This window comes from Mastigoproctus giganteus, chromosome 8, assembly GCF_048544385.1.
Source record: "Mastigoproctus giganteus isolate SK-2022 chromosome 8, ASM4854438v1, whole genome shotgun sequence".
In the NCBI taxonomy this organism is placed as follows: Eukaryota; Metazoa; Arthropoda; class Arachnida; order Uropygi; family Thelyphonidae; genus Mastigoproctus; species Mastigoproctus giganteus.
Genome location: NC_143582.1, coordinates 148,074,215 through 148,101,726, shown reverse-complemented (window position 1 = coordinate 148,101,726; position 27,512 = coordinate 148,074,215). Strand labels below are relative to the sequence as shown.

Below are 27,512 nucleotides of genomic sequence, written 5' to 3'. Positions count from 1 at the left end.
AGATACATTTACATCTTCAATCTGTGGGAACCTCCCCTGAATCCAAGGGTGCTCTCATAATTATGGCTAAGGGCTTCCTTACTTCCTTTGCTGCAACCCTTAACATAACTGGATAGATCCCATCCACTTCAGGTGGTGCCTTTCTTATGTTTAACTTCAATAATTTCTCTTCCACTTTTCTCTTGGTTAAACCTCCAGGGAAAACAACTTCCCCCTTCTCTAAAGAATTCATCATGTGTGAATGTAAATGCAAAGTACCTATTCAGTTTGTCAACAACCTGAGCAGGATTATCAAGTGGCCAATTTTATTCATCCCCTTCCTTCTAGTGCTTACATAAGTAAAGAAGACTTTGCTGTTTTTCTTTCCATCCTTCATCAAATCTGCTGTTGCTTGCCTAACTTCCTTGTGATTGATTACAGACTAGTTTATATCTAACCATAGGCTTCTGGATCACCTGATAATTTATATGCACCCCATGCATTTTTCTTCTCTGTCACGAGTCTCATCACTTCATCTGACATCCATTTAGGCCTATACGAAGAGTATTTTTATTTGGTATGAAAAGCCTAGTAGGTTCTATGATTAATTCCTTGAATGCTTCCTTTCATTCATTTAGAATTTGTGTTGGTAACACCATCAGTAGGTCCCCCTGTATAGAATTTAAAAACAGTCCAAGACCAGGGCGCTGAATCTCTTTAAAAGTTACAGCTGTCAGTTACAGGGTCCGCAAAAACGATAAGTGTTTGCCTTTTATTTACATGATTGTTATTTTATATTGTACTTAATACGTAGTCATATAGTTATAGTTACGCTGGTTATTTTTTATTTTTAATTTATATAAAGAGTTTTTGTGGATTTTACTTACGATAGGTAAAACCGTTATTTCGTTCCATTTTTGTAGCCATTGTTTTTGGATATAGTGGTAGGGAATTCAAATTTTTTAATTGAGGTAGCTAGGTAGCTCTAACACATAATTATATAGTAATACGCTTCACTGTTTCTATTTAATAGTTTCCATTCAAATACTATTGATATTTAATTTATTGATTTTATTAATTTAAACTACCATGCCCCAGACTAGAGCAGCAAAGCAACGGGCACAAAGTGGCAGGAGTGCTGTGACTCGGGAGAGAACTGAGGGGGGGCAATTCTCCAACACATCACAGCCTAAAAAAATGTGCAACTTGTGAAATGTTTGCCGAACTCTCTGGAACGGAACATGATATTGCCATGGGGGATGTCTTTGTGTGTGTGCGCGATGTAAGGAGTGTAAGGAAATCAGGCGACAACTCAGCGTTGTTATGGGCCTATATGAGAGTTTGAAGGACAGGGTGGATGCCCTCGAAAGATCTAAATTGAGGGGCCCCATCAGGCTCTCAGCTGCCCACATCAACGCCAGAGCTTGCACTTGGTCATCACGCAACACAGTGGCAACCCCTAAGGCAGAATGCACTGGTCCCACAGGAACTAGTAGTTGTTGGTGACTCTATTGTCAGGGAAACGGGGAACATCCTTTGTAAAAAGGATAGGTGGAACAGGACCAGGGTATGTCTGCCAGGGGCAAAGGTTGATGACGTAGAGCGGATATCACCTTTCAAGGGCACAAAAGGTGATATAGTTGTACACGTTGGCACTAATGATATTAAGAGTAGGAGACCAGCGGAATTACTCAACAAGTACAGGTCACTGTTGAAAAAAAGCCGTGAAATAGGGTTGAATTTGAAAGTGTCTGCAATTCTGCCCAGACACGATAGGAGGGAGTACATGATGAGAGCCTTGTTGATTAATTCGGCCCTGGAAAGATTGTGCAAGGCTCAAGGGGTAGAATTTTTTTCAGCCTGGACTGTACTTGTTAACAGGAGAGATTGCTTCTACAGGGATGGGATACACTTAAATAGAAAGGGTGCAAGAATATTTGCTGATGCTATCGAGGCAGTGTTAGGTGGGTCGGAAAACTGCTAGTTTGGGGGGATACAAAGACTAATAGTTTAACAGAGGTGAAGGTGATTCTTGCACAACTTCTATTAGAATAAGAAGCGACCTGGAGCGAGGGGTGTTGGGGGTTTCAGGGACGGATGGCAGTCATCATGGAATAGTTGGGTATATGGGATGTGTTAGGGTAACAAGGAATAGGCATAGGAGCATGTATACCAATGCTAGAAGTATAGTAAATAAATTTGATGAATTTGAAGTGTTGGTCAAGACATCAAAGGCGGATATTGTTGGGATAGCAGAGACGTGGTGTCACAAAGATATAAGGAATGCAGAACTGGAATTTGGGGAGTACAATGTGTACAGAAAGGATAGACAGGACAGAAAGGGAGGGGGTGTTATGCTGTTAATTAAGAAAAACATAAAATCAAAGGAAGTGCACCCAGTTAATATAGATGAACAGTGCTCTGTTGAGTCAGTTTGGTGTGAGATAAGCACTGCGAAAGGAAAAATAAGAGTAGGAGTGTGTTATAGGCCTAATGACTTGAATGAGTACAATGAACAATTGTACAGAGAAATAGAGTGGGCCAGTAAATCAGAATGTCTTATAATGGGGGATTTTAACTTCCCAGATATTGACTGGAACTTGTGGGTTGGTCACTCACACACTAGTCAGACTTTTGTGGATTTATTGGATGATTGTTTTCTGCAGCAGCATGTTCGAGAGGCAACCAGAGAAAGTAACACTCTTGATCTGGTTATCAGCAGTGATCATTCGTGTATTAAGAATTTGCAGATAAAGGAACCACTAGGTGGCAGTGATCACAGTGTGCTGAAGTGGGATTTACTCAAAGAGGTAACTACCGTCAGGGGTAAAGGAAAGGGTTTTTGCTTCCGTAAAGGGGAGTACAGTGGTCTCAGACAGTTTTTAAATTCTGTACAGTGGGATCAACTGACGATGTTACAAATAGTAAATTCTAAGTGGGAAGCATTCAAAGAATTAATCGTGGAAGCTACTAGACTTTATATACCGATTAAGAAATATTGTTCAAGGTTTAGGCCTAAATGGTTATCAAATGAACTAATGAGACTCGTGACAGAGAAGTAAAATGCATGGGATGCATATAAATTATCAGGTGACGCAGAAGCCTGTGGCAGATATAAGCTAGTCTGTAATCAGGTCACAAAGGAGGTTCGGCAGGCGAAGGCGAATTACGAGAAATCTTTGGCAAAAGATGCTAAGAAAAACAGCAAGGATTTCTTTACTTATATAAACTCTAAAAGGAAGGGGATGAATATGATTGGTCCACTGCAATGGTTCGACTGTTGATGATCCTGCTCAGATAGCAAACAAACTGAATGAGTATTTTGCATCTACATTCACACGTGAGGAATTATTACAATTTGAAAATGGAAGAAGGTTATCAAATTGTAGCAGTGTGCTTAATGATTTTGTAATAACTGAGAGCAAAGTGGAGGAGAAATTGTTGAAGTTAAACACAAGAAAGGCACCTGGGGTGGATGGGATCTATCCAGTTATTTTAAAGGAGGCGGCAAAGCAACTAAGCAAACCCTTAGCCATAATTATGAGAGCATCCTTGGACTCGGGGGAGGTTCCCACGGACTGGAGATGTGCAAATGTGTCCCCAATTCACAAAGGTGGATCGAAGGATGACACAAGTAATTACAGACTAGTTAGTTTAACTTCTGTTCCGGGTAAAATAATGGAGTCGCTGGTTAAAGATGCATTGCAGGATCATCTAGACAAGACTGCAGCAATAATTCAAACACAGCATGGGTTTGTTAAGGGAAAGTCTTGTCTGACAAATTTGATTGGTTATTATGATGTGGTCACAAAGGAACTGGATGCAAAAAATAATTTTGATATCATATACTTGGATTTCAGGAAAGCTTTTGACACTGTTGCGCATGGAAGACTACTGTACAAATTGGAGCAGAATGGTATTAAGGGTAAGTTGCTACAATGGATAAAAGGATGGTTAAGTGGGAGAAGACAGAGGGTGGTAATCAATGGTGCTGCTCTTCGTGGACTAATGTTATTAGTGGAGTCCCACAGGGTTCGGTGTTGGGTCCACTGTTGTTTTGTGTATTTATCAATGATATTGATGAAGGTATATCAGGCTTAATGTCGAAGTTTGCAGATGACACAAAGGTTGGCAGGGTTGTTAATGACAGTAATGGCAGTGTGCTACTGCAACAGGATCTAGATAATTTGTGCAGATGGGCTAAGAAGTGGCAACTGAAGTTCAACCTTGACAAATGCAAAGTACTCCATATGGGTAGAAGTAACCCCAGAGAAACGTACCAACTGTGTGGTACTACACTTAAGGTGGTAGAAAATGAAAAAGACCTGGGAGTAATTGTGCAGTTAGATATGAAGTTTTCTGAGCAGTGCAGACAGGCTGCTAGGGCGGGTCATGGGGTTTTGTCAATGATATATAGGAATTTTGCTAGCAGGGAAAAGGAGGTGATTGTCCCTCTGTATAAGGCAATGGTCAGGCCACGCCTTGAGTACTGCGTACAGGTCTGGAGGCCTCATTTTAGGAAGGATGTAGATTTGCTTGAGCGTGTACAGAGAAGAGCAACACGATTGGTGAGGGGGAATGAAGGGATTCTCTTACCAAGAGAGGCTTAAGTTCTGCAAATTGCTGTGGCTGGAGACTAGGCACCTGCGCGGTGATCTGATTGAGGTGTATGAGGCCTTGAATGGGTTGAGCACGCTGAATTCTGATGGGATCCTTCCACTTGTTCAGATTACCAACCTACGGGGACATAAGTTCAAATTAAGAAAGGACAGATGTAGAATAGATGTGCGGAAATTTGCCTTTAGCCAGCGGGTGGTTAATTGCTGGAACAAACTTCCATCTGTCGTTGTGGAAGTTGATAGGTTAAATAAATTTAAGGAGGAACTGGACAGGCATTTGGAGGGAATGGTGTGATTTTTTTTTTTTTTTTTTGGCTGATGCTGCATAAGCTCCTACACTTGCTTTCTTCCATCATGTGCCACTACTACTACTACTACACTACCAGTGTAGTCAACTTTACAAAAGCAAAAACTCTTCCCTTTACATCTTTAAGTAAATCCCAAATCAAGACTGATCACTGCCACAGAGTGGTTCCTTTATCTGCAAATTCTTAATGTACAAATAATCACTGGAGATAATCAGATCAAAAGTATTACTCCTCTTGTTGCCTCTCTAACATGCTGCTGCTGCTGCAGAAAATAGTCATCCAATAAATCCACTGAATTAATTTGGACTGCTAGTGTGTGAGTGACAACCCACACGTTCCAGTCAATATCTGGAAATTTAAAATCCCCCATTATAAGATCTGATTTACTGGCTCACTCTATTGCTCTGTACAGTTGTTTGTTGTATTCAGCATCATTAGGCCTATAACACACTCCTACTCTCATTTTTGCTTTCCCAGTGCTTATGTCATACCAAACTGACTCAACATGCACTGGCTACCCATGTCAACTGGATGCACTAAGAGTAGATCTCTCCTATCCTGTTTGTCCTTTCTGTAGAACTTGTTCTACTCCTCCATATATTCAAATTCTGCATTCTTTATATCTGTCTACATTTGAGGTTTTGACTAGCACTTCAAATTCATCAAATTTATTTACTAAATTAAAATCTTGGGCAAAAAATATTTCCTATATTATTATTAGCCATATGGTGCAAGGAAGCCTGAGGTTTATGCTGCACCAGCCAAAAAAAAAAAAAAAAAATTCCTGAGTTACCCTGAGAGAGAGAGAGAGAGAGAGAGAGAGAGAGAGAGAGAGAGAGAGAGGGGGGGGGGAGAATTATGAGGGTAATTCAAAAAATAAGTTACACTTGACCATTGTAGCCCAAGAGACATTTATTGAGGTATGTAACATTAAGCAATGCAAAGCACATACCTTGCACTACTTTTGCACATCGTCACTGAGTTAGTGTAACCATTTCTCAGAACGTGTGACTAAACGTTCAATTCCCTGATGATAGACCACTCCTTGGTCATTCAGCTACTGTCGAACTGCTGTTTGCACCTGCTCATTGTTTGCAAATCGTTGTCCCCCTAGATGTTCTTTCAGCTTGCCGAAGATGCAATAGTCACACAAGGCGAAAGATCAGGACTGTACGGTGGATGTTTCCATACCCTCCCATCCAAAACTTTGGAGAAAATGTCATGTTGTGTGTGCATTGTGTGGCGTGGCATTGTCCTGAATGAGAACAACACCTTTGCTTAACTTTCCAGGACTCTTGTTTTTCATGGCTGTTCGCAAAGACTGTAATGTTTGGCAGTATGAGGCAGCATTAATTGTTGTGCCTTTTGCCATAAATTCCATGTAAACAACTCCTTCACAGTTGTAAAACAGCAGCCTCCGTAGCCAGGTGGGAAGGAGCAGCAGTGCGTAGCACACGCTTCTTGATTAGACCGGGGTTCGAGCCCGTCACCACCAAATACGGAGGATGCGGAAAGGTCAGGGAATGACCACCGCATATCCCGGAGCAATATGGCCTTAGTTGCTAATGCTCCTAAAAACCAAATAACAAACAAACAGTTGTAAAACACAGTGGCCATGACCCTTCCTGATGATGGTGCAACTTTTAATTTCTTCTGCACAGGCAATGTTGTGTGTCTCCATTCCACAGACGCTCTCTTCTTTTCTGGGGTGAAATGGTGCACCCACGTTTCATCGCCAGTGATGATATGGTGTAAGAAGTCATGGCCTTCCACAGAATAGGCCAAAGAAATATTTGGACCACCTTTCTTGTCTAGAGAAGACAAGAAACTTTGACCTTTGTGTTAGTCTGTCAGTGAACGAGGAACCCATTGTGCACACAATTTGCGATAGTCAAGATGTTCGTGGAATGAACACTGCCTATCGAAATATCCAACTCCTTTGCCATTTCTGCAACTGTCAATCTTCGATTATTGTGAATCATTTCATCAACCTGCATCACGTTGTCTGCACGGATCGACGTTGATGACCTTCCTTTACAATCAGCATCATCAATTCTGTGCGACCACTTTCAAGCTGCTGGCACCAGTTCACTATGGCTGGATGCGACATTGCATTTCCCCCATACACCGCTGTTATTTCATGATGAATCTCGGAACAATTCAGACGTTTCACCCACAAAAGTTGTACTGTTCCGCATATCTTGAACTCTGAGTAACATTCTAGCTGACGTGCCATTATGAGCACTTGGCCCTACACAACTGTTACCGCTATGTTAACGAAACTCACCTACCAGGGGGCGCACGATATGAACTCCATTCCGTGCAGGCACCACATTTGTTGCACAATTATACCAAGCGATAGTGGCAGGTGTAACTTATTTTTTGAATACCCCTCGTAGAAAGGAATCGCCAAGAAAGAGAAGAATAATGATACAAAGAAATTTGTTTCACTAAATAAAACTACACAAGGTGTCGACATATTGGAGTCCCAGAGTGGTTAAATATCTGTCAAAATCTGGGATTCTAATAGCAACCTGTCTTGACAAATTCCACAGTGATCAAAAATGTCAACTAAACAATTTTCTTTAGTGAATTGAATTGAATGAATTTGCCTTTGTGTAAATAATATTTTCCATGAAATAGAAATGAAATAAAACAGAAGAGGCCAAAAACTGCACCAATGCTCTTGCATTTAACAATGCAAAACTAATATTGTCTAAACAAGCCAGCTCAAGAGTAGCCACCCAGGGTAGGCCTATCCTGTCTTTTGGATTCAATAAACCATTTAATACTGCAAATATGAAAAATTCAGAGAATTAATTACCAATTCCCACATATTGCCTTTCTCAATATATATATATATATATATATACACATACATACATACATACAGTGGATTCCGGTTATTTGGGCCACCAGTTTATTTGGGCAAATCTGAAAAAACAGAATCCAATCGAGAAAATAGCCAGGGTTTACTTCGCTTAATTGGGACAACGTGCTGTTTAATTGGCGCAGGAGATGGCAGCACTGGAGATTTCCCTATGATTGTCTCCGACTGTACCACGTGGTTCGGTCAGATTTCTGGAGGTCACAACCATAAAACAATAAATAAAAAAAAAAAAAAAAAACAATTAGCAGACATGCTTATTGGGCTTTTCTGTTAGTGCAATCTATCATAAACGGATAGTAAACTCGATCTTACTGAATTTGCGATAATACCAACAGCTGGAATTATGTGGGTTATTATAGTGAAATGTGTTTACACTTCTATGGAATCTTCAATCATATAAAAAAATAAATTTTCAGAATCTTCTCTTCATTCCTATTTTTAAAGCTTCGTAACTTGTTACTCCGTTCTCACTTGCACGTGTCGTGTTACTTGCAATTTGTGTGTGCCATGTTCTTTGTTATTGATTGCTTATCTTTTTACTGTTTTAAATTTTAACCCCCACCCACAAATGTCAGTGAACAGAAATGTCAACTAGTTAGTATGTACATATTACAGTACGTATTAATTCTTCCGATTTTCACGTATCATTTATTTTTTTAACTGGTAAGGTAATTAAGGGTAAATTTGTGCTTAATATATCTTTACTTTTATAGCCTGTGGATAATATTCCTCCTATTTTCACTAATTAGAATCTGTTTAATAGAATTAAAATTCAATTCACAAATGTGATCACAATGATCGGCACTTACTACACATCGTATAGTGAATGGTACTTTACTAAGGTGACTCCATCGTAATGTGATTTGATTGCACAGTGAACCAATTGTAAAGTGGGGGTCCATTGTATTTTTTAACTATTTACATGAAACTTCGGATAACTGGGGCAGCCGCTTAATTGGCCAAAATGCACTAGTCCCGATGTGTCCCAAATAACTGGAATCAGCTGTGTGTGTGTGTGTGTGTGTGTGTGTGTGTGTGTGTGTGTGTGTGTGTGTGTGTTTTAAGATAAAAAACTACCATTATGAGTACTTTATAATTTAAAAATTTTATTGCATCTTTTCATTCAGTTTCCATCCTGGGGATACTTTGGTCCCTCCAACAACAGGGGCCAACCAAAACCATGAAGGCCTTGCCTTGATGGCTTCTGTTGCTGATATTAAACACTATGCTATATCCACAAATTGACCTAAAGTATCTAATATCATCAAAAGGCCTCCGTAGCCGAGTGGTCAGGAGCGAAGTGCAGTAGCACACACTCTTTGAGCAGACTGGGGTTAAAGCCCCTGACTGATAAATACAGTTGATCTGCCAACCCACACTGGACCAGCATGGAAGATTATGGTCCATTTCCCTTAGCATGAATTGTTGAGGAGGTTTCCATCCTGAGTTGGGTTGATAATGGCTGCAGTTTACCTTTTTTTTTACCTAATATCATTTTATACAAATATATCACTAATAATGAATTCACTATTTGCCTAAAATTCAAGTCACCAATAATGAGAGCCATTTTAACTTTTGAATATATAACTCAAAAAAGGCTTCTAAGAATCAGCAGAAAACAAAGTTTGGAAATAGCAAAGGGAAAGATGTGAGATACCTGTTTGAAACAGAAGCCACCAAAAACTGCACTAATGCCCTTGCACTTAACAAGGCACAACTAATACTGTCTGAAGAAACCAGCTCAAGAGACAGACATGCAGGGCAGGCCTGTCCTGTCTTTTGGTCTGTTGTTTGGGAGCCCCTACAGCTCACTCATAATTTTTTTTATCCAATGTGTTTTGTAACTCCTTTCTACTGTGCACATATTTTGGAAATATAGATGTGAAGGACAGCAATATACAAGTACATATCAACAGTGTAGCAAAAAAAAATCTAGTTACTGAATTAATTTGGACTGCAAGGAGGCAGCACTAAGGTCTGAACAATGAGAAACTCCCTTTTCTTGAAACTATATTACATGTGAAAAGGTATTACAAAAGTGAACGTGAAAGGTTCTATTCTAATAAAAACCACACAGTATGCAAAAATAAGTCAATTTGAATTTATGCCAACTCATTTGAAATCTGAGCAAGAAGGATGTCGTCAACACTGAGCTTGCACAAACCATTCAAAGCCTTAAATACCTCAATCAGATAACTTTGTAGGTACCTAGTCTCCTTTTATAGCCTTTCTTGGTAATACCATTCTTTTGTTCCCCACACCAACTTGGTTGCCCTTCTCTGTACCAGTACCAGCAGATTAGTATCAATAGTGGCAAAATGATGCAAGAAGCAAGCTTATATATCAGCAATAAAAAAAAATATCCCATTTCACTTTCCCACATCTCAAATACATTGTCTAATTCTTTTTTCAATTAGTTCAAACTATCCACTTCCACAACAACAGAAGGAAGCTTGTTCTAGCAATCAAATACTAACTTTGTATGGTGTAAGATAGTTGGAAGCAAAGGTATAATGAGAGTGGGAGTAATCTACAGGTGATTGTGAAGGTTATGATGAGAGCCTCTATATGCAAATTGATGGGCAAGTAAGCGTAAGTTAAATTAACTAGATGATTGCTATTTTTATCAACATGTCACAGAAAGTACTAGGGAAAAGAATACTCTAGACCAGTGGTTCCCAAACTACTGAGATCTATGGACCCCTTCAAAAATTAAAGTTCATGGACCCAATATATATATATATATATATATATATAAAATGCAAAATTAATTAATATATATAATGCTGTTTGTTTGTTTATATATATAAAATGCAAAATTAATTAATATATATAATGCTGTTTGTTTGTTTATATATATAAAATGCAAAATTAATTAATATATATAATGCTGTTTGTTTGTTTGGTTTTTTTTTTTTTTTTTTTTTTAGGAGCATTAGCAACTAAGGCCATATTGCTCCGGGATGTGCGGTGGTCATTCCCTGACCTTTCCGCATCCTCCATATTTGGTGGTGACAGGCTCGAACCCCGGTCTAATCAAGAAGTGTGTGCTACGCACTGCTGCTCCTTCCCACCTGGCTACAGAGGTGCCTATATATAATGCAAAATTAATAAACAGGTATGACAAATGCAACTAAAATTCCAAAGCAGCATTAAAGGATGCAAGAGTAAATATAGGTTGTATTAAAAAGTTGTATTAATACATTGAATTAAATATGCATAAATGGATGTGATAGTTATACAAAGTGCCAGCAACTACCAGGGTGAGGAAAGTAGAAAAAGAAGTGTAGTATATTTATGAAAGGTGAAAGAATGTTAAAATCCTAGAAGTAAGCGTTAGTATAAAAGGGAGCTAATACCAAAAGCTTGTATAGAAATATGTGTCGAACATGCCGAAAAATGAAACCGAAAGTAAAATAAGAAAATGAGCATGTGCAATACCTGGATATTACAAGTAAAGCAAAGTGAAAACCAGAAGTGTTACTTATGTAAGAAATCCGGAGTGCTATTGCACCATTTTCTGAAGGAACATTTAAGATAATTTATCATAATTAATAGAACCTGTTATATATATTAGAACCTGAAGTTCAAGTGTGGCTCGAGTGTGTGTGTGTATATATATATATATATATATATATATATATATATATATATATATATATATATATATATATATATATATATATATATAATTCTAATGAAATCCAAATGAATCGAATATTAGACAGCAAAAATAAGTGAAAATAAAAAATAAAGATAGTAGAGAAGATATAATAAAGATAGTATGCCAGTAGCATTGTTTGCTGCATTACTGGCATACTTTTATTTTATTTCATCATTACATTAAATTACAGTTTTTATATATATATCAGATAATTCATATAAAAAATAAAAATAAAAAAATTAATACATATGCCAACAGCATAGCAAAACTGTGAAGCAAAAATTAACATAAAAATGAAATCAACAAGGAGGGGGAAAGTAAAGATAAAGATGAAACTGTAGCCAAAAGTCTCCAAATAATTTAGAAATACAATTAAATCCAATTTTAAATAAATATTATTTAACCTGTGGAAAGATGTACATAAATATGGGATCCAGTATTTAAGAGTTTTAAATTCTGCTGATCAAGAAGTTTTTCTGATAAATGGCCTTACACTGATGAGCCAAAACATTATGACCAGCGAGTCGTTATGCAAATCGAAGCAACTGCAGGTGAACTACGGCACAGGTCGGAACACAGTATAAAAAACACCTGATACTAAGCTCCGTTTATGAGTGTTACTCTTGTTCTTCAAATGGAAAAGGCAGCAGACTTAAGCGAATTTGACAAAGGCCAAATTGTAATGGCCAGACGACTGGGTCAGACCATATCCGAAATGGCACGGCTAGTGAGGTGCTCACAGTCAGCCATGGTTAGTACCTACTGAAAGTGGTCCGAGAAGGAGAAACCCACGAACCACAGGTGAGGTGTTGGACGACCACAACTCATTGATACTCGAAGTGAGCGAAGGCTCTCCCAGATGATATTGCCAACAGAAGGGAGACTGTCACAACTCGCTGGTAATTGGAATGCTGATGACAGGAGTAATGTGTCACAACACACAGTACATCGAACCCTGCTGAAAATGGGGCTGCGTAGCCGCAGGCCGCTCTACATGCCCATGCTAACCACGGTTCACTGCTGACAGCACCTACAATGGTCAAGCAAGCATCGAAACTGGACCTTGAGTGATTGGAAGAAGGTAGTCTGGTCCGATGAATCACGTTTCCTGTTGTGCCATGTGGACGGCTGGGTACACATGCATCATTTACCTGGGGAAGTGATGGCGCCTGGATGCACTGTGGGATGAAAACAAGCCGGTCGTGGCGGTGTCCTGTTGGGATACCCTGTGTCCAGTCATTCATGTGCCGGGCACTGATGTCTACCACCTACCTAAACATCACTGCTGACCAGGTACACCCTTTCATGGCAACGGTCTTCCCCTCTGGTCGTGCTGTATTTCAGCAGGATAATGCGCTATGCCACACCGCCGGACTATTCGAGACTGGTTCGCAGAACATGAGGATGACTTCCAGGTATGCCCTGGCCTCCAAATTCCCCAGACATCAATCCCATCAAACATCTGTGGTTTGTGTTGGAACAGCAACTCTGATCTGCGGCATCTCAACCACGGATCTTACAGGAGTTAGAGGAGCTGCTGGTTACGTGTTGGTACCAGATACCACATGACACATTTAGAAATCTTGTAGCATCCATGCCTCGCCGGGTACGAGCTGTTTTGGCTGAGCATTGAGGACCAACATCGTTTTGGGTAGGTGGTCATAATGTTTTGGCTCATCGGTATATAGGTCTAAATAGTTAACCACACACTGAATGATGCTGTTACGATATCCTGGAATATAAAAAGTTGGCGAGCTGATGAAATAGGTCACGATTGGAGAATGTACAAGTGATGAATTAATGGAAGGTGTGGTGACAATCGTTAGACTTAAAGAAAAACATAAATATGGGTTGCAAAAATTTTGAAAATTAATTTTGATGTGGTACAGATTTGTAGGGCATTGTGGACTTGGAGAATTGCTATTCCTCCACATGTACGTATATCCAATACCATTTGAGGTAGTGGATACTTTATCTTTTCTAAACATGGTATAATGTTTTATAGTACAGACCACCAAGATCAAGATTTGTTTCTTATAGGCAAAGGCCTATGAGATTATACTATTCAAGAAGGCAGTTAACACCATCAGGGTTATGCAGGCCACAGCAGTTCCAATAGAGTCTACATTTTTTTAGATTTGATGGGGGCTTTCCATTTTCAAGATGCAGCTGATTATTATTTTTTTTTATTTTTATTTTTTTTGAACTATCACCTTGGTAAAGTTTGCATCACCTTCTGCATGAATTCTAGTATTGAGTAACTGTAATATGTCTGTTCATCATCACCTTCTTTCTTTTTTTTTTAAACATAACTTGAGAACACTCCAGTAGGTAATGGATCTGAGATTCATTGGGTATAGCTTTTAGCTTTTACCCTGGCTCTATAGAGTAATCAATTGTCTTCAAGGGTATTCATACCTAATAGGCTACAGATACATCTTGTAGAACAGAAACATCTGTCTGAATTGCTATTATAAAAATTTTTTAACCTGTACAAAAAAAAAAAAAAAAAAAAAAAATTTTGAAAATCAAAGTAATCAATTATAAAATCGATTAATAAATTTAATATCTGTATCCCTGTATGTTACTTCATATATGATTTTATATGTCCAAATCCTTCTTTAATTTTTCCAGTTTTTGCATTGTTTTATATAGGCAAGGTGAGTTCTACAGTTTGGGCATTTCATGATTCAGCTCAGTAGTTATGGGTATTTTCTTTAAATTCACATATGCATATAGTAACTCCCCTTCACACTAGGAGTTACGAAATTTCTGGTAATTTATGCATTTTACTGGATTTAGAATATAACTTTGCAGCTCAAGTAGCCTGCTTTGACAGATAGGGAAGATCTGGTTTTCTGAAAGTTATAATGATGGTAAGTGCAGAGACAAGCACTTACTTTCTTTTGACTTAGATTACATTTTGTACATGAAGCACATGCATTATTTCTTCTTTGTTCACATACATTACACCTTTAGAGGGTAGTTAAGGTGGCACAAGGTATAACTTCTGTGGAGATTCCACAAAAGAGTAGATATATGCAATAGCAATTCTGAACATGTGTTCTGTCATTTTGACAGGTACTGGATGATGGAATTGGCTTTTTGTTACCATTACCTTATGAAACAACATAAATTCAATTATGATTTATTTTTTTGTAAAGTGTGCTAAATTTTGTTTAGATGCATAAATCAAATATCTGAACATAAATACTTTCAGTGTGGAGCTACCTCCTATATAAATTAGAAATATTTTCAACACCTTATCGTGTTCATACAATTACTGTTCCTTCTTAAAAATGTTATAAGAAGACAGATCTCTCCTTAGAGTAGCAATAGATATAATTAACATGAATTTAAAAACCATGTATCACTTTTCATGCTTATCATTAGTCTTGTGTTACACCTTATAAATATAAAATAATGAAGTAAGTTCTATGTTTACAGTTATTTTAAACATAATACAAAAGAGTAAATTTCTAATAATCACCATTTTATGAACTAAATTTGCACACACTGCAGGAGGCCACTGCTGAGTAAACATTAAATAGTCCCAGCTTTCATCCTTTAATGTGGTGTAACTAGAAAATAAAATTATGCATAAGACATACACATAATAGAATTTTTATGATTCATATTTTTAAATGAATTAGATGAATTCATTTAAAATGAATTAAATAATCAGGATTTTAAATTTATTTTGTAATCATATCTACAATAAGGTATTTTCTTTAAAATGTTTGTTTCCTCTCTATAATTTTAAGTTATATAATTTACTGATAATAAAAAATAATACACATATATTATAACTATAATTTGGATAAATTTTTTTTTCATTACCTAATGGTACTAATAAAACAATAAAATGTGACTTTTCTAGTAGATCATTTTAACATTGTGAGTGGCACTCATAGGAAATTTAAAGATATTTTTATTTCTCCTGTAAACATATGCTCCTTATGATTTCATATAAATACAGTGGCATCTTGTGACCAGGTTGCAGATTTATGCAACTGCAAGTGCCAAGTTTGTTTGTTTTTTTCTTTCGATTAATATTGCTACATAGCAATACTAATCGGTCCTATACCGAACAACAGAGGTGGCAAACCTGTGGCACGCATACAAGTATTTTGGGCATGAGGAATTCAGAGCGTCCCCCAAAAAAAAATTTCAAACATTTTTTATGAAGGATTTTATTTTAATAGCTTTATAAAAGCACCTTTGAATTAATCTTTTATTTCATTCTTTTTTTTTTGTTACGCTTTTGTCAAGTAAAACATGTATGAGAAAATTAATGACATACTGTGCAAAATTCTGAGGGACACACAAGCGTACTTTTTTTAAAAGATTTAGCCAATTTTGGATCGCACCTTTAAAACCGTGCAACATGCTGACACAGCGCCGCAGTTGCTAGTTTGGGCACATTCGTGCCATGCCACATTGGGTTTCATTTTTGTCATTTGGGCATAAATTTAGAGATGGTGCTAGGGCATATTTTGTGGCTGTTTTCAATACTTATCCTTCTCCCAAAATACATTTATTTACATTTATGTTTTCAACTTCCGCAGTCATTTATAGAGGGCAAAACAGAAAAGTAATTTCGTATATAGCAAAGTGCCACTGAAGTCAGTGATGTAGTAATAGTAGTAATAATTGAGGCATGTGATACAAGAAAGCACACTTATGTAGCATCAGCCCAAAAAAAAAAAAAAAAAAAAAACACCATTTCACACATCCATTCCCTCTAAACGTTTGTCCAGTTCCTCCTTGAATTTATTTAAGCTATCAACATCAACTTCCACAACAACAGATGGAAGTTTATTCGAGCAATCAGCTACCCACTGGCTAAAGACAAATGGCCGCACATATATTCAACAACTGTCCTTCCTCAATTTGAATTTACACCCCCTCAGGTTCATAATGTGAGCAATAGGAAGAATACAATTAGAATTGAGCCTGCTCAACCCATTCAAGCCTTAATACACCTCAATCAGATTACCTCTTACTGAGTTCCTGAGTTACTTCATTCTTACTGAGTTACTGCAGAGTCGGGTGTTATTAGAATAAATTGTTAAATTTACAGAACTTACAAGCTGGTACATCCAGCTTGTAAGTTCTGCTAATGAGGCTAGTGGGAGTCAGACGTGTTCAAAGCCGCTAAGTGGATTTTCTTATTTATTGATTTGAAACTGTTTTTCTAAACCTTTTGATTTAAATTTAGTAGTATAGCATTATTTTGTGATTTTCTGATTAATCTGGGGTATTTAATTGCATTGTAATTGCATAAAAGTATCGGTAAGCGTATCAAATCCACGTGTTACAAGTTGCAGCTCCTCTGAACAAGAAGTTTTTTAGCCATATTTAGCCACTTTATTGACCAATTGTTACATCAAATTATTTTCTATAAGTAGCTTATAGACCTAGTGAGGATCGTTAGTTTATTCTAAATTGAGACAGCGAGATTTGGAGGTTAATTAATACTTAAGTGTCCGTAGATTTACCGTTCGTAACTTGCCGCCTTTGTTATACGATACGTTATATCCCGAACTAGATAGCATTAGCAAGTATAGTATACTATAGTATATAATATAATATTGTCAATTAATCAGTAAAGTCTATTAAATTTGCTAAACTTCGTTGTCAATTAAATTGTACTTTTAACTAACTACATATAACGACTTAGATTACAAATGTTCATAATTAATTAATACATAACTTGATATGGAAGTTATATAAAGAGAACCCGTAGATAAAACTTGGTACTGAAAAATATATATAGCGTTATAACTGTGTTGGGATACAAGTTTAGGGTTATACTTTTGTACCGAAATTGAAATTTTATTAAAATTAAATCAAAATCATGACTCAGACCAGAGCGCAGCAAAGCAAAAGGCTCAAGCTAATGGGAGTGCTGTAGATCAGAGAGAACTGAGGGGGGGGCAGTTGCCCCCCCCTCAGTTCTCTCTTGATCCACAATGCAAGGAGTGTAACGAAATGAGGCAACAACTCAGCGTTGTTATGGGCCTATACGAGAGCTTGAACGACAGAGTGGATGCCCTCGAAGGATCTAAATTTAGGGGCTCATCAGGCTCTCAGCTGACCACATCAATGCCAGAGCTTACACTTGGTCATCAAGCAACACAGCGGCAACCCCCAAGGCCTCTGAATCACAGCCTTTTAAAATGCACTGCTTGCATGACAATTGTGGAGCAATTGGGTACGGGGCATGATATTGCCATGGGGGATGTCTTTGTGTGTGCACGATGCAAGGAGTGTAACGAAATGAGGCAACAACTCAGCGTTGTTATGGGCCTATACGAGAGCTTGAACGACAGAGTGGATGCCCTCGAAGGATCTAAATTTAGGGGCTCATCAGGCTCTCAGCTGACCACATAAATGCCAGAGCTTACACTTGGTCATCAAGCAACACAGCGGCAACCCCCAAGGCAGAATGCGCTGGTACCACAGGAACTAGTAGTTGTTGGTGACTCTATTGTCAGGGAAACAGGGAACATGCTTTGTAAAAAAGATAGGTGGAACAGGACCAGGGTATGTCTACCAGGGGCAAAGGTTGATGACGTAGAGTGGATATCATCTTTTAAGGGAACAAAAGGTGATATAGTTGTACACATTGGAACTAATGATATTAATAGTAGGAGACCGGCAGAATTACTTAACAAGTACAGGTCACTGTTGAAAAAAAAGCTGTGAAATAGGGTTGAATTTGAAAGTGTCTGCAATTCTGCCCAGACAGGATAAGAGGGAGTATATGATGAGAGCCTTGTCGATCAATTCAGCACTGGAAAGACTGTGCAAGGCGGAAGGAGTAGAATTTTTTTCAGCCTGGTCTGTATTTGTTAACAGGAGAGACTGCTTCTACAGGGATGGGATACACTTAAATAGAAAGGTTGCAAGAATATTTGCTGATGCTATCAAGGCAGTGTTAGGTGGGTCGGAAAACTGCTGGATGGGGGGGGGGGAATACAAGGACTAATAGATTAACAGTAGCCACTGGCAGAGATGAAAGTGATTCTTGAACTGCTTCTATTAGGATGAGCAGAAGCCTGGAAAACAAGATGCAAGATGTTTCAGAGACTGTTGGGAGTCATTGCGGTACAAGTAAACACATGGGTTGTGTTAGGGTAGCCAAGAATAGGAACAAGTGCTTGTATACGTGCATGTACACCAATGCTATGAGTTTGGTAAATAAATTTGATGAATTTGAGGTATTGCTCACAGCATCAAAGGCGGATATTGTTGGGATATCAGAGACGTGGTGTCACACAGATATAAGGAATGCAGAACTGGAATTTGGGGAGTACAATGTCTACAGAAAGGATAGACAGGATAGGAAGGGAGGAGGGGTTATGCTATTAGTTAAGAAACACAAAAAATCCAGTCGACATCGCTGGACAGTGCAGTATTGTGTCAGTTTGGTGTGACATAAGCATTGGGAGATCAAAATTGAGAGTAGGAGTGTGCTATAGGCCTAATGATTCTGATGAGTATAATAAGAAAATGTACAGGGAAATAGAGTGTGCTAGTAAATCAGTCTTATAATGGGGGATTTTAATTTCCCATATATTGACTGGAATTTGCGAGTTGGTCACTCACACACTAGCAAGGCTTTCGTGGATTTATTGGATGATCGTTTTCTACATCGGCATGTTCGGGAGGCAACTAGAGGGAGTAATACTCTTGATTTGATTATCAGTAGCGATTCTTCATGCATTAAGAATCTGCAGATAAATGAACCACTAGGTGGCAGTGATCACAGTGTGCTGAAGTGGGATTTACTCAAAGAGGTAACTACCATCAGGGGTAAAGGGAAAGGTTATTGCTTTCATAAAGGCGACTACGATGGACTGAGACAGTATTTAAATTCTATACAGTGAGACCAACTGATGATGTTACCAACAGCAAATGCAAAATGGGAAGCATTCAAAGAACTTTTCTTGGAAGCTACTAGGCTATACATACCAACTAAGAAATATTGTTCAAGGTTTAGGCCTAAATGGATGTCAGATAAACTGATGAGGCATATGGCAGAGAAGAAAAATGCATGGGATACATAAAAGCCTATTTTATCAGCGATAGCACGTGTAGAAAGCCCTTCCTGGGACAGAGCAACAGCTACATTTTTTTTTCTTGGTGTCAACTGAACATAGGGAGCTATGCTTACACCTCCACAAAACAGGTTACTAATGAGCATGTATACCCTTCTAAGGTGGTAGATGACTTTCATCAACCGGTGAAATACCACCACTTTGCTTATTGGAGGCTTGAAGTGGTGAAACCCATGTTTAGTCTCTAGAGCAAAGTTTCCGGCATCCCCCTCTCCCTATACTTCTCCTTCAACCCATGCATGGTACTAAGTACTATAGGTTTTGATATCTTTCGTGTTTGGAGTTTTCATAAAAAAAAAAAAAAAAAAAAACTTGTTCCAGCAGCTTTACATCCTTCTTGAAATGAGGCTTCCAGACCTGTATACAGTACTCGAGGTGTAGCCTGACCATTGCCTTATACAAGGGAATAATCACCTCCTTATCCCTGCTAGAAAAATTCCTGTATATGATTGACAAGACACCATGAGCTACTCTTGTAGCCTGTCTGCACTGCTCAGAGAACTTCATATCTGCCTGCACAATTATCAAAATCCCTTAAAAAAAAATTGAAATATGTTAAACACAAGTAACTGGGAAATGTTAAACATGTGCTGTGAAAGCTGGAGGAAAAAATTGTGTTATGATTTTTTTATTAGAGATCAGTTGTATCAAAGCAATATTAACTGACTATTCTGCACTACATAAAACATGACAAATCCACAAATATGATGCAATTTCATTTCAGTTGGATGGAATTCTATTGTCTGGTGAACTCCAAACCACTGAAGCGTCTTCTGGTTTTCAGAGACATTCTAAAGTAATCGTCAGAATATCTCTGAAAGCCAGACCTGAAGATTATTGTAAATATGAAAAATTCCAGTTCCTTTTTATTAAAAAAAAAAAAAAGTTCAGAATTGGCATCATAGTTTAAAAAAAGGGTTCTGATATTGTTGAAGATGACAGCTCCCACTTGTTTTAGTCTAGTGAACTGACCACAAGAAAGTCTTAAGCATTTTCGGTCTTTATCTGTGTCTTTCTTACAACTCCAGTATGAAAATAATCTGAATTTTGATGCTGGAGTCGTAAGAAAGATACTGATTTTTGTATTTGCAAAGGAAGCAAAGCTATCTCTCGGTAACAGCACATCATAGCATCTTTACAGTTTATGAAATCAAAGATTGTATTGAAGACTGTGATACATCGTTTCATTATTATTAATTTATTTGTTTATGTTGCTTGTACTGGGCATATAAGTCTTGCTTTTAATTTTATGAAAAATCAATATGCTTTATATATATATATATATATATAAGTGTCATCGATGAAAGTAAAATAAAATAAAATAAAATAAAAATAAAATATATATATATATATATTACAGGACAGTTCATGTGATAATATTACCATTTCAATTTACAGAAGACAACATATAATTCAAATCTTTTATATGTAATGAGAAACTTTATAAATTAAAGGAATTTCAATAATAAAGTGTGAAGTTGGTCTTTTTTTTTTTTTTTTTTTTTTTTGTTGTTGTAAAGCTAACTCAAATAAATAGTGATCTAAATGAAAGAATGCTAAATTTTGTTAAAGAAAATAACTAACTCAGCAATAAAACAGTCAAAATGTAGTCATAATTGTATTCCAAATTTTTCATTGATTCCAGATTCTTTGTATAGCATACAAAAAAAAAAATTTATTAGTGACTATGGTTAGCAGCTATATGATACAAGTGTTCATTTCATAGGATGCCATAGAAAAGCAATAAATAAATAAAGGAAAAGAATTAAATTAAAAATCTGAAAACATACGTAAATTGCCATATGTATACTTGATAAATTAATAATAATTATAAGGGAAAAATGGGGGGAAAGAAAAAAGGTAGTGGAGCGAAAACAGAGGTTTGAACTGAGGAGGAAGAAAAAGACTACTTTTTTTTTTTTTTCAGCATTACCACAGGACTATTATAATCATTAATGTAAGCTTGCCGATATTTTTACTTATGTTTATATTTCGTTATTCTTCCATCTTTTACACTGTCTTTTTTTTTTATTGAAACAATAATTGTGAATATTTCATACTAATAATCAGTGAATTGATATATTGTCCATCGCAATTACAAAGCTGTAGAAAAATTTCCACGCACTCTTCAAGCCTGTTTCTTAGGTCCGAAATTGGTGGTGCCACTTTCTATGCGTTTTAACATGTAACCGGAATTAACATTATCGTCTAGGGGAGTTGACACTGTATCTTACTACTCTGTGCGATAAAGCATTAAGCACAAAGTATCCACTCAGTGATATTAGCTCTAAAACACTAAGCTGAGTCTACATTGCATAAAAATTAAATCTTACCTTGGAATACAAGAAATGTACAATAACATCAAAAAGTAATGGTAGTACATTTCAAAAACGTAGCTATTCTTCGACGGTTGCTTAATTGGAAGAAAAAATTTTGGTTTGTGAAAAATACAAATTCAGTTGACGGTTACAGTGCATAATCAAGAAATGGTTGATAACGTAGATAAAAACGAAATCGTGAAACGAAAAGTAAATAATAATTGCGCAGTCCTCTTCTCCTCAAATGCTATATCCATATTACGCAACAGAATGAACCCAAAATAAATAATGTAATCACATTAACTAAGATAAAACAATAACAATCTTTCGAAACTAAACATCAAAAGTAAAAACCCAAACTCTTATCTACTCAGTGATAGTGGCGACAGCTACCGATAAGATATTATACACGAAGTATTGCCTCTGTGATATTAGTATCACAGAGCAGGGCTCCCACTCACAAATTTTAAAAAAACTTAGATTGCAACTTAAATAAACCCAAAAAAAAACCTAGTTTTCATCATATAGTATAGCAACACAAATAAGATAAAACTTACCATGCAAAAATATATATTTTTTAATTGTAATCAGAATTTTCATCCCATTCAGTTCCCTCCACATTTATTTTTTGAAGTTCTTTCATTTTTTTCAAACGTTCTTCGTATCTTTTATGACAAGTTCCTTGTATGACTTCTTTTACCAATTCTGATTTAGGTTTCCATGTATAGCAATTTTGATTAGATCTATTTATCGCCTGTTTTGCCATTAGTCGATTTTTCACAGTTTCTGGTCTAAGGGAGTTTGTGGCTTTTGTTTTTATATGGTTTACTTGGGAGAAGATTCATTCTACTCTTGCCGAAGAGTGAGGTAAAATAGCTAGACTGGTCATAAAGTTAGATAAAATCTCATATTTAGAATTATTAAAGCCATCTTTTACATTACGTAACAGATACCATAACTCAGGGATGGTTTTGTAAGAGAAATCTAAATCTTGATTTAAACGAAATGATCTCCATTCATCATCTAAAAGATCTAGTTTGTCTTCAGAAACAAAGTGAGGGAACTGCATTGCTAAATGGAAAATTGAGGATGGCGAATTGGCACGATCATGTATCACTGGTGGGTCAAGAACATTGAGACGGCGATAATTCCATCATCATTTAGAGGAAATCTTTTTCTGATTTCCATACAAAGTTCAACAAGAAATTTTAAACAATCATTTTTAAACCTGCTTTCACTGTCACCAAGTGGGGTTGAATTTAATAAGGCCATACAACGGCCTCCCAAATATATTTTATTCAGAGGCTTATGATTTATTGCATTGCTTGGATCAGTTTCAACCAGCTTGCACGAAGTAATGACTTCTTTTATGAAAAAACTATGAATATTTTTATACTGTACTCAATTGAAACCATTGAATGAAGTAAGTGCAATCTGAAATGCTCAGATTGAAATTCAATATTCAGGCAGTTTATTTTCTCCAGTACATATCCTAAAAACAACAACATATGCTTAGTTCCTTTGGTGATCATAGTATTGTAAATATTTCCTGCATCGATTTTGTCAATTTTTGATTGAGACTGAAAATAAAGAACTAATGCATCCCATTGCTCAATAATAATTTTTATTACATTGCCACGGGATAACCAAAGTGTTTGTGCTAATTTGGGGATTTTATGCTTAGCAGTATCTACAACATCTTGAATCATTTTGAACTCGTTTAATCTTTTATTACTACGGGAAAAATAACAAGAGATATCTTTTATAAATATTTCTAGATATGATGGTAGTACCTTGACTGAATGACTAGCACATAATGCAAAAGAATGGCAAACACATCCCATTATAAATACTGTTGGTACATACTTTTTTAGCAATGACTGGAACCCACTCTTAGTACCCATCATAGTGGCACAATTATCACTTCCAAAGCCAACGAGATTACTTATTTGAATGTTTTTTTTCTATGAAAATATCTTTTATAGCTTGATAAAGCCCTTCTGAAGTACCATTTTCGACACAAACAGTGTCAAGTAACACATCTACAACCAAGTTTTTGAATATCAAAATATCTAACAACAACAGCTAGAACTTGCGATAAAGATAAATTTGTACTCTCATCTATTATCATTGAAAACATGTTGTTTCTGCATATGTTAGAAATGTACATATTTTCATGATAGGCTCTGCCATCTCGTATAAGAAAGATAAGAGAATTTAGTCGCCTTCATCTAAACTCGTTTTGCAATATTGTATCATGAAATGCTTTCTTACATGCTTCTATAAGGTGATCACATTGCACAAATGGAATATTATGCTCAGAAATGAGTGCAGCAATTGTTAACTCTGCCTTTGCCACTTCTTCATTCTCCGTACGTTTACGTTTTGTGAAGAACGTGTCTAATGTTGAACTTATCTTAGCAATATTTGCACTTTTTTTATGTTTAACTGTATTTTTATGCGCTAGTAACATCGATTTATTGGCATTCTTTAATTTCATTTCACAACAAATACAGTAAGACGCACCTTTTTCATTACTGTCTTCTTTCAACCAATCCTTTAATTCCGGATCTTCTAACCATTCATTTCTAAAATTTTGAGTATACCACCGTTTACTCATCTTTCTTTGTGGGGAACAAGTTTCAGACATTGTGGGCAATTGGTGGGTATGGCTAATTAGCAGTTATCTTATTTAAAATGTTCTATAAAATAAAAAATAAATCACTAATCCATTAACATAAAATAGAAATAGTCACTACAATTTAAATTTATTATATCACTGTATGTAGTACACGCACAAATGTAAAAATCACACCAAATAATGCAATAATATCACGAACGATCACGAAAGACTGTGCAGTAAAGACCGCCTTCCGCCTGCTCAATAGGCTGCGCATACATGTTAGTAACACGAACATGTAAGCTTAATTTCATAGTGTAGAACCCTGCGAAAACTTTGAAATCCCTTTACATTTGTAGTATTTTGTACAAGCACTTGAGATATTACAAATTATGATCAGTATTGTTAGAATATAAAATTAAGAAAATTCTAAACTGGTATTAAATTTTATTGTATTTACAAGAAATAAAAATAAATTTTGACTTAAAATTAAAAATTACCGAAAAAACCCAGATAATGAGATATTTTTGTGAAAAAAACCTATCAACCCAGATGACAATCAAAAAACCCAGATCTGGGTGGAAAAACCCAGGAGTGGGAGCCCTGTCACAGAGTAATAGTTTGGTAGTATAACAATTAAATCTTGCTGTAAAAAACAAGCAATAAACAATGGCATCAAAAATTAATGGTAGTGCATTGCAAAAATGTAAATCTTCTTCGTTGGTTGCTTAAATGGAAGCGAGAATTTAACTTCGTAAAAAATACAACCGTCTGTTGAAAGTTGTATTTTTCAAATTTTTTGATGCATACAGATAATAACAAAATCATGAAACTAAAAGTAAATAATAACTGTGCAGGCCTCTTCCCCTCAAAACATGTATCCATGTTAAGCAATAAAACAAACCAAAATAAATTCTGTAATCACATTATCTTAAGCAAATCTAAAACAAGCTTTCGAAACTTAAGGTCAAAAGTGAAAACCACAAATGAAACTGTCACATCGACCAAATCCAAAAACATCAATGACGAGCAATGAATTACGGTTAGATAGTAAAATCAGCTCATAACTTAAGATCCACTTATGTGCATCAATCATAAAATCTATGATTCTATCACTACTCAAAGAGGGAGTCTGCGCGGGTAGCACAGCGGTATCGTCACTGTCCTCCCGACACCGGCTGGAAAAGGCCTGGGTTCGAATCCCGTCGATAACGTGAGGAACTTTAATGGGCTTTTTTCACTCCGTGGCTGAGTTAGTTGGTCTCAGGCGTAGATAGGAAGGTTTTTCTCCCCATTAACTGGGGTTTTTCCGTCCAGCAAAACAGACAGATCAACCATAGAACATACGGAATTTACAGACACATATACGGGTTAATCTATTTAATTACGGGTAACCCTAAAATAATAATTTTTGTTTTTGAATACTCAAAGAGGGCACCCACAAGTTCTTACCCCAACTTGAAAAAATCTATCCAAAATCGCCTACTTGGTTCTTTCCGAGGTTAGCATTAGCATTAGTAGAGGCATTTGATGCAAGAAAGCAAGCTTATGCAGCATCAGCCAAAAAAAAAAACCCACTTCCACTTCGCCCCTCTGTTCGTTCAAAATACCTGTCCAGCTGAGCCTTAAACTTATTTAGGCTATCAACCTCCACCACAAGGGATGGAAGTCTGTTCCACCAACCAACCACCCACTGGCTAAAGGCAAATTTCCGCACGTCTATCCTACATCTGTCTTTCCTCAATTTGAATTTATGCCCTCTCGGGTGATTTTTCTGAGCTAGAGGAAGAATCCCATCAGCATTGAGCATGCTTAAACCATTCAAGGCTTTATACACCTCTATCAGATCACCTCGCTGGTGCCTAGTCCCCAGACACTGTAATTTGCAAAACTTAAGCCTTTCTTCGTAAGAGCACCCCTTTGTTCCATTCACTAATCTTGTTGCCCTTCTCTGTACTCGTTCCAGCAGCTCTACATCCTTCTTGAAATGAGGCCTCCAGACCTGTATACAGTACTCTAGGTGTGGCCTGACCATTGCCTTATACAATGGAATAATCACCTCCTTATCCCTGCAGGAAAACTTCCTGTATATCATTGACAATACTCCATGAGCTACCCTTGCAGCCCGTCTGCACTGCTCAGAGAACTTCATATCTGCCTGCACAACCACCCCCAAGTCCCTTTCATTCTCTACCACTGTCAGTGTAGTACCACAGAGTTGATACGTTGCTCTGGGATTGCTGTTTCCCATGTGTAGTACTTTACATTTGTCAATGTTAAACTTCATTTTCCACCTCTCAGCCCATCTGCTCAACCTTTCCAGATCCTGTTGCAGCAGCATAGTGTCAGTAGTGTCCTTGACAACCCTGCCAACCTTTGTATCGTCTGCAAACTTGGACATTAAGCTTGATATACCATCATCAATATCATTTATAAATACAGAAAACAATAACGGACCCAACACTGAGCCCTGAGGGACTAAACTAATAACATTAGTCCACGATGAGCAGTGTCCATTGATTACCACTCTCTGTCTTCACCCCCTCAACCACCCCTTTATCCATAGCAGCAATTTGCCTCCAGTGTCACACTGCTCCAATTTGTGTAGCAGTCTTCCATGTGCAACAGTATCAAAAGCCTTTCTAAGATCCAAGTATATAATATCAAAGTTATTCCCCGCATCCAGTGTTTTTGTGACTGCATCATAGTATCCAATGAAGTTGGTCAGGCAAGACTTCCCCTTAACAAAACCATGCTGTGTCTGAGCTATAACTGAAGTCTTGTCTAAATGATCCTGCAGTGCTTCTTTAACCAGTGCCTCCGTTAATTTTCCTGGAACAGAAGTTAAGCTCACAGGTCTATAATTACTTGTGTCAGCCTTTGATCTTCCTTTGTGAATTGGGGTCACATTTGCACATTTCCAGTCTATGGGTACCTCCCCTGAGTCCAAGGAAGCTCTCATAATTATGGCTAAGGGTTTGCTTACTT

At 37.1% G+C, this 27,512-nt stretch overlaps 1 protein-coding gene across 1 annotated transcript in view; it reads right to left on the bottom strand.

Moving 5' to 3' along the window:
* The window catches only part of RNaseX25 (Ribonuclease X25), a 161,994-nt gene extending 139,716 nt beyond the window's left edge, over positions 1 to 22,278 (bottom strand). Inside the window, exons 1-2 of the mRNA XM_090379814.1 lie at positions 21,920 to 22,278; positions 14,951 to 15,041 (exon numbers count right to left, since the gene is read on the bottom strand). Coding sequence (XP_090235940.1) covers positions 14,951 to 15,041; positions 21,920 to 21,969 — 141 coding nt within the window. The 5' untranslated portion in view covers positions 21,970 to 22,278. The remainder of the gene's footprint in view (positions 1 to 14,950; positions 15,042 to 21,919) is intronic.
* Between the last annotated feature and the right edge of the window lie 5,234 nt (positions 22,279 to 27,512).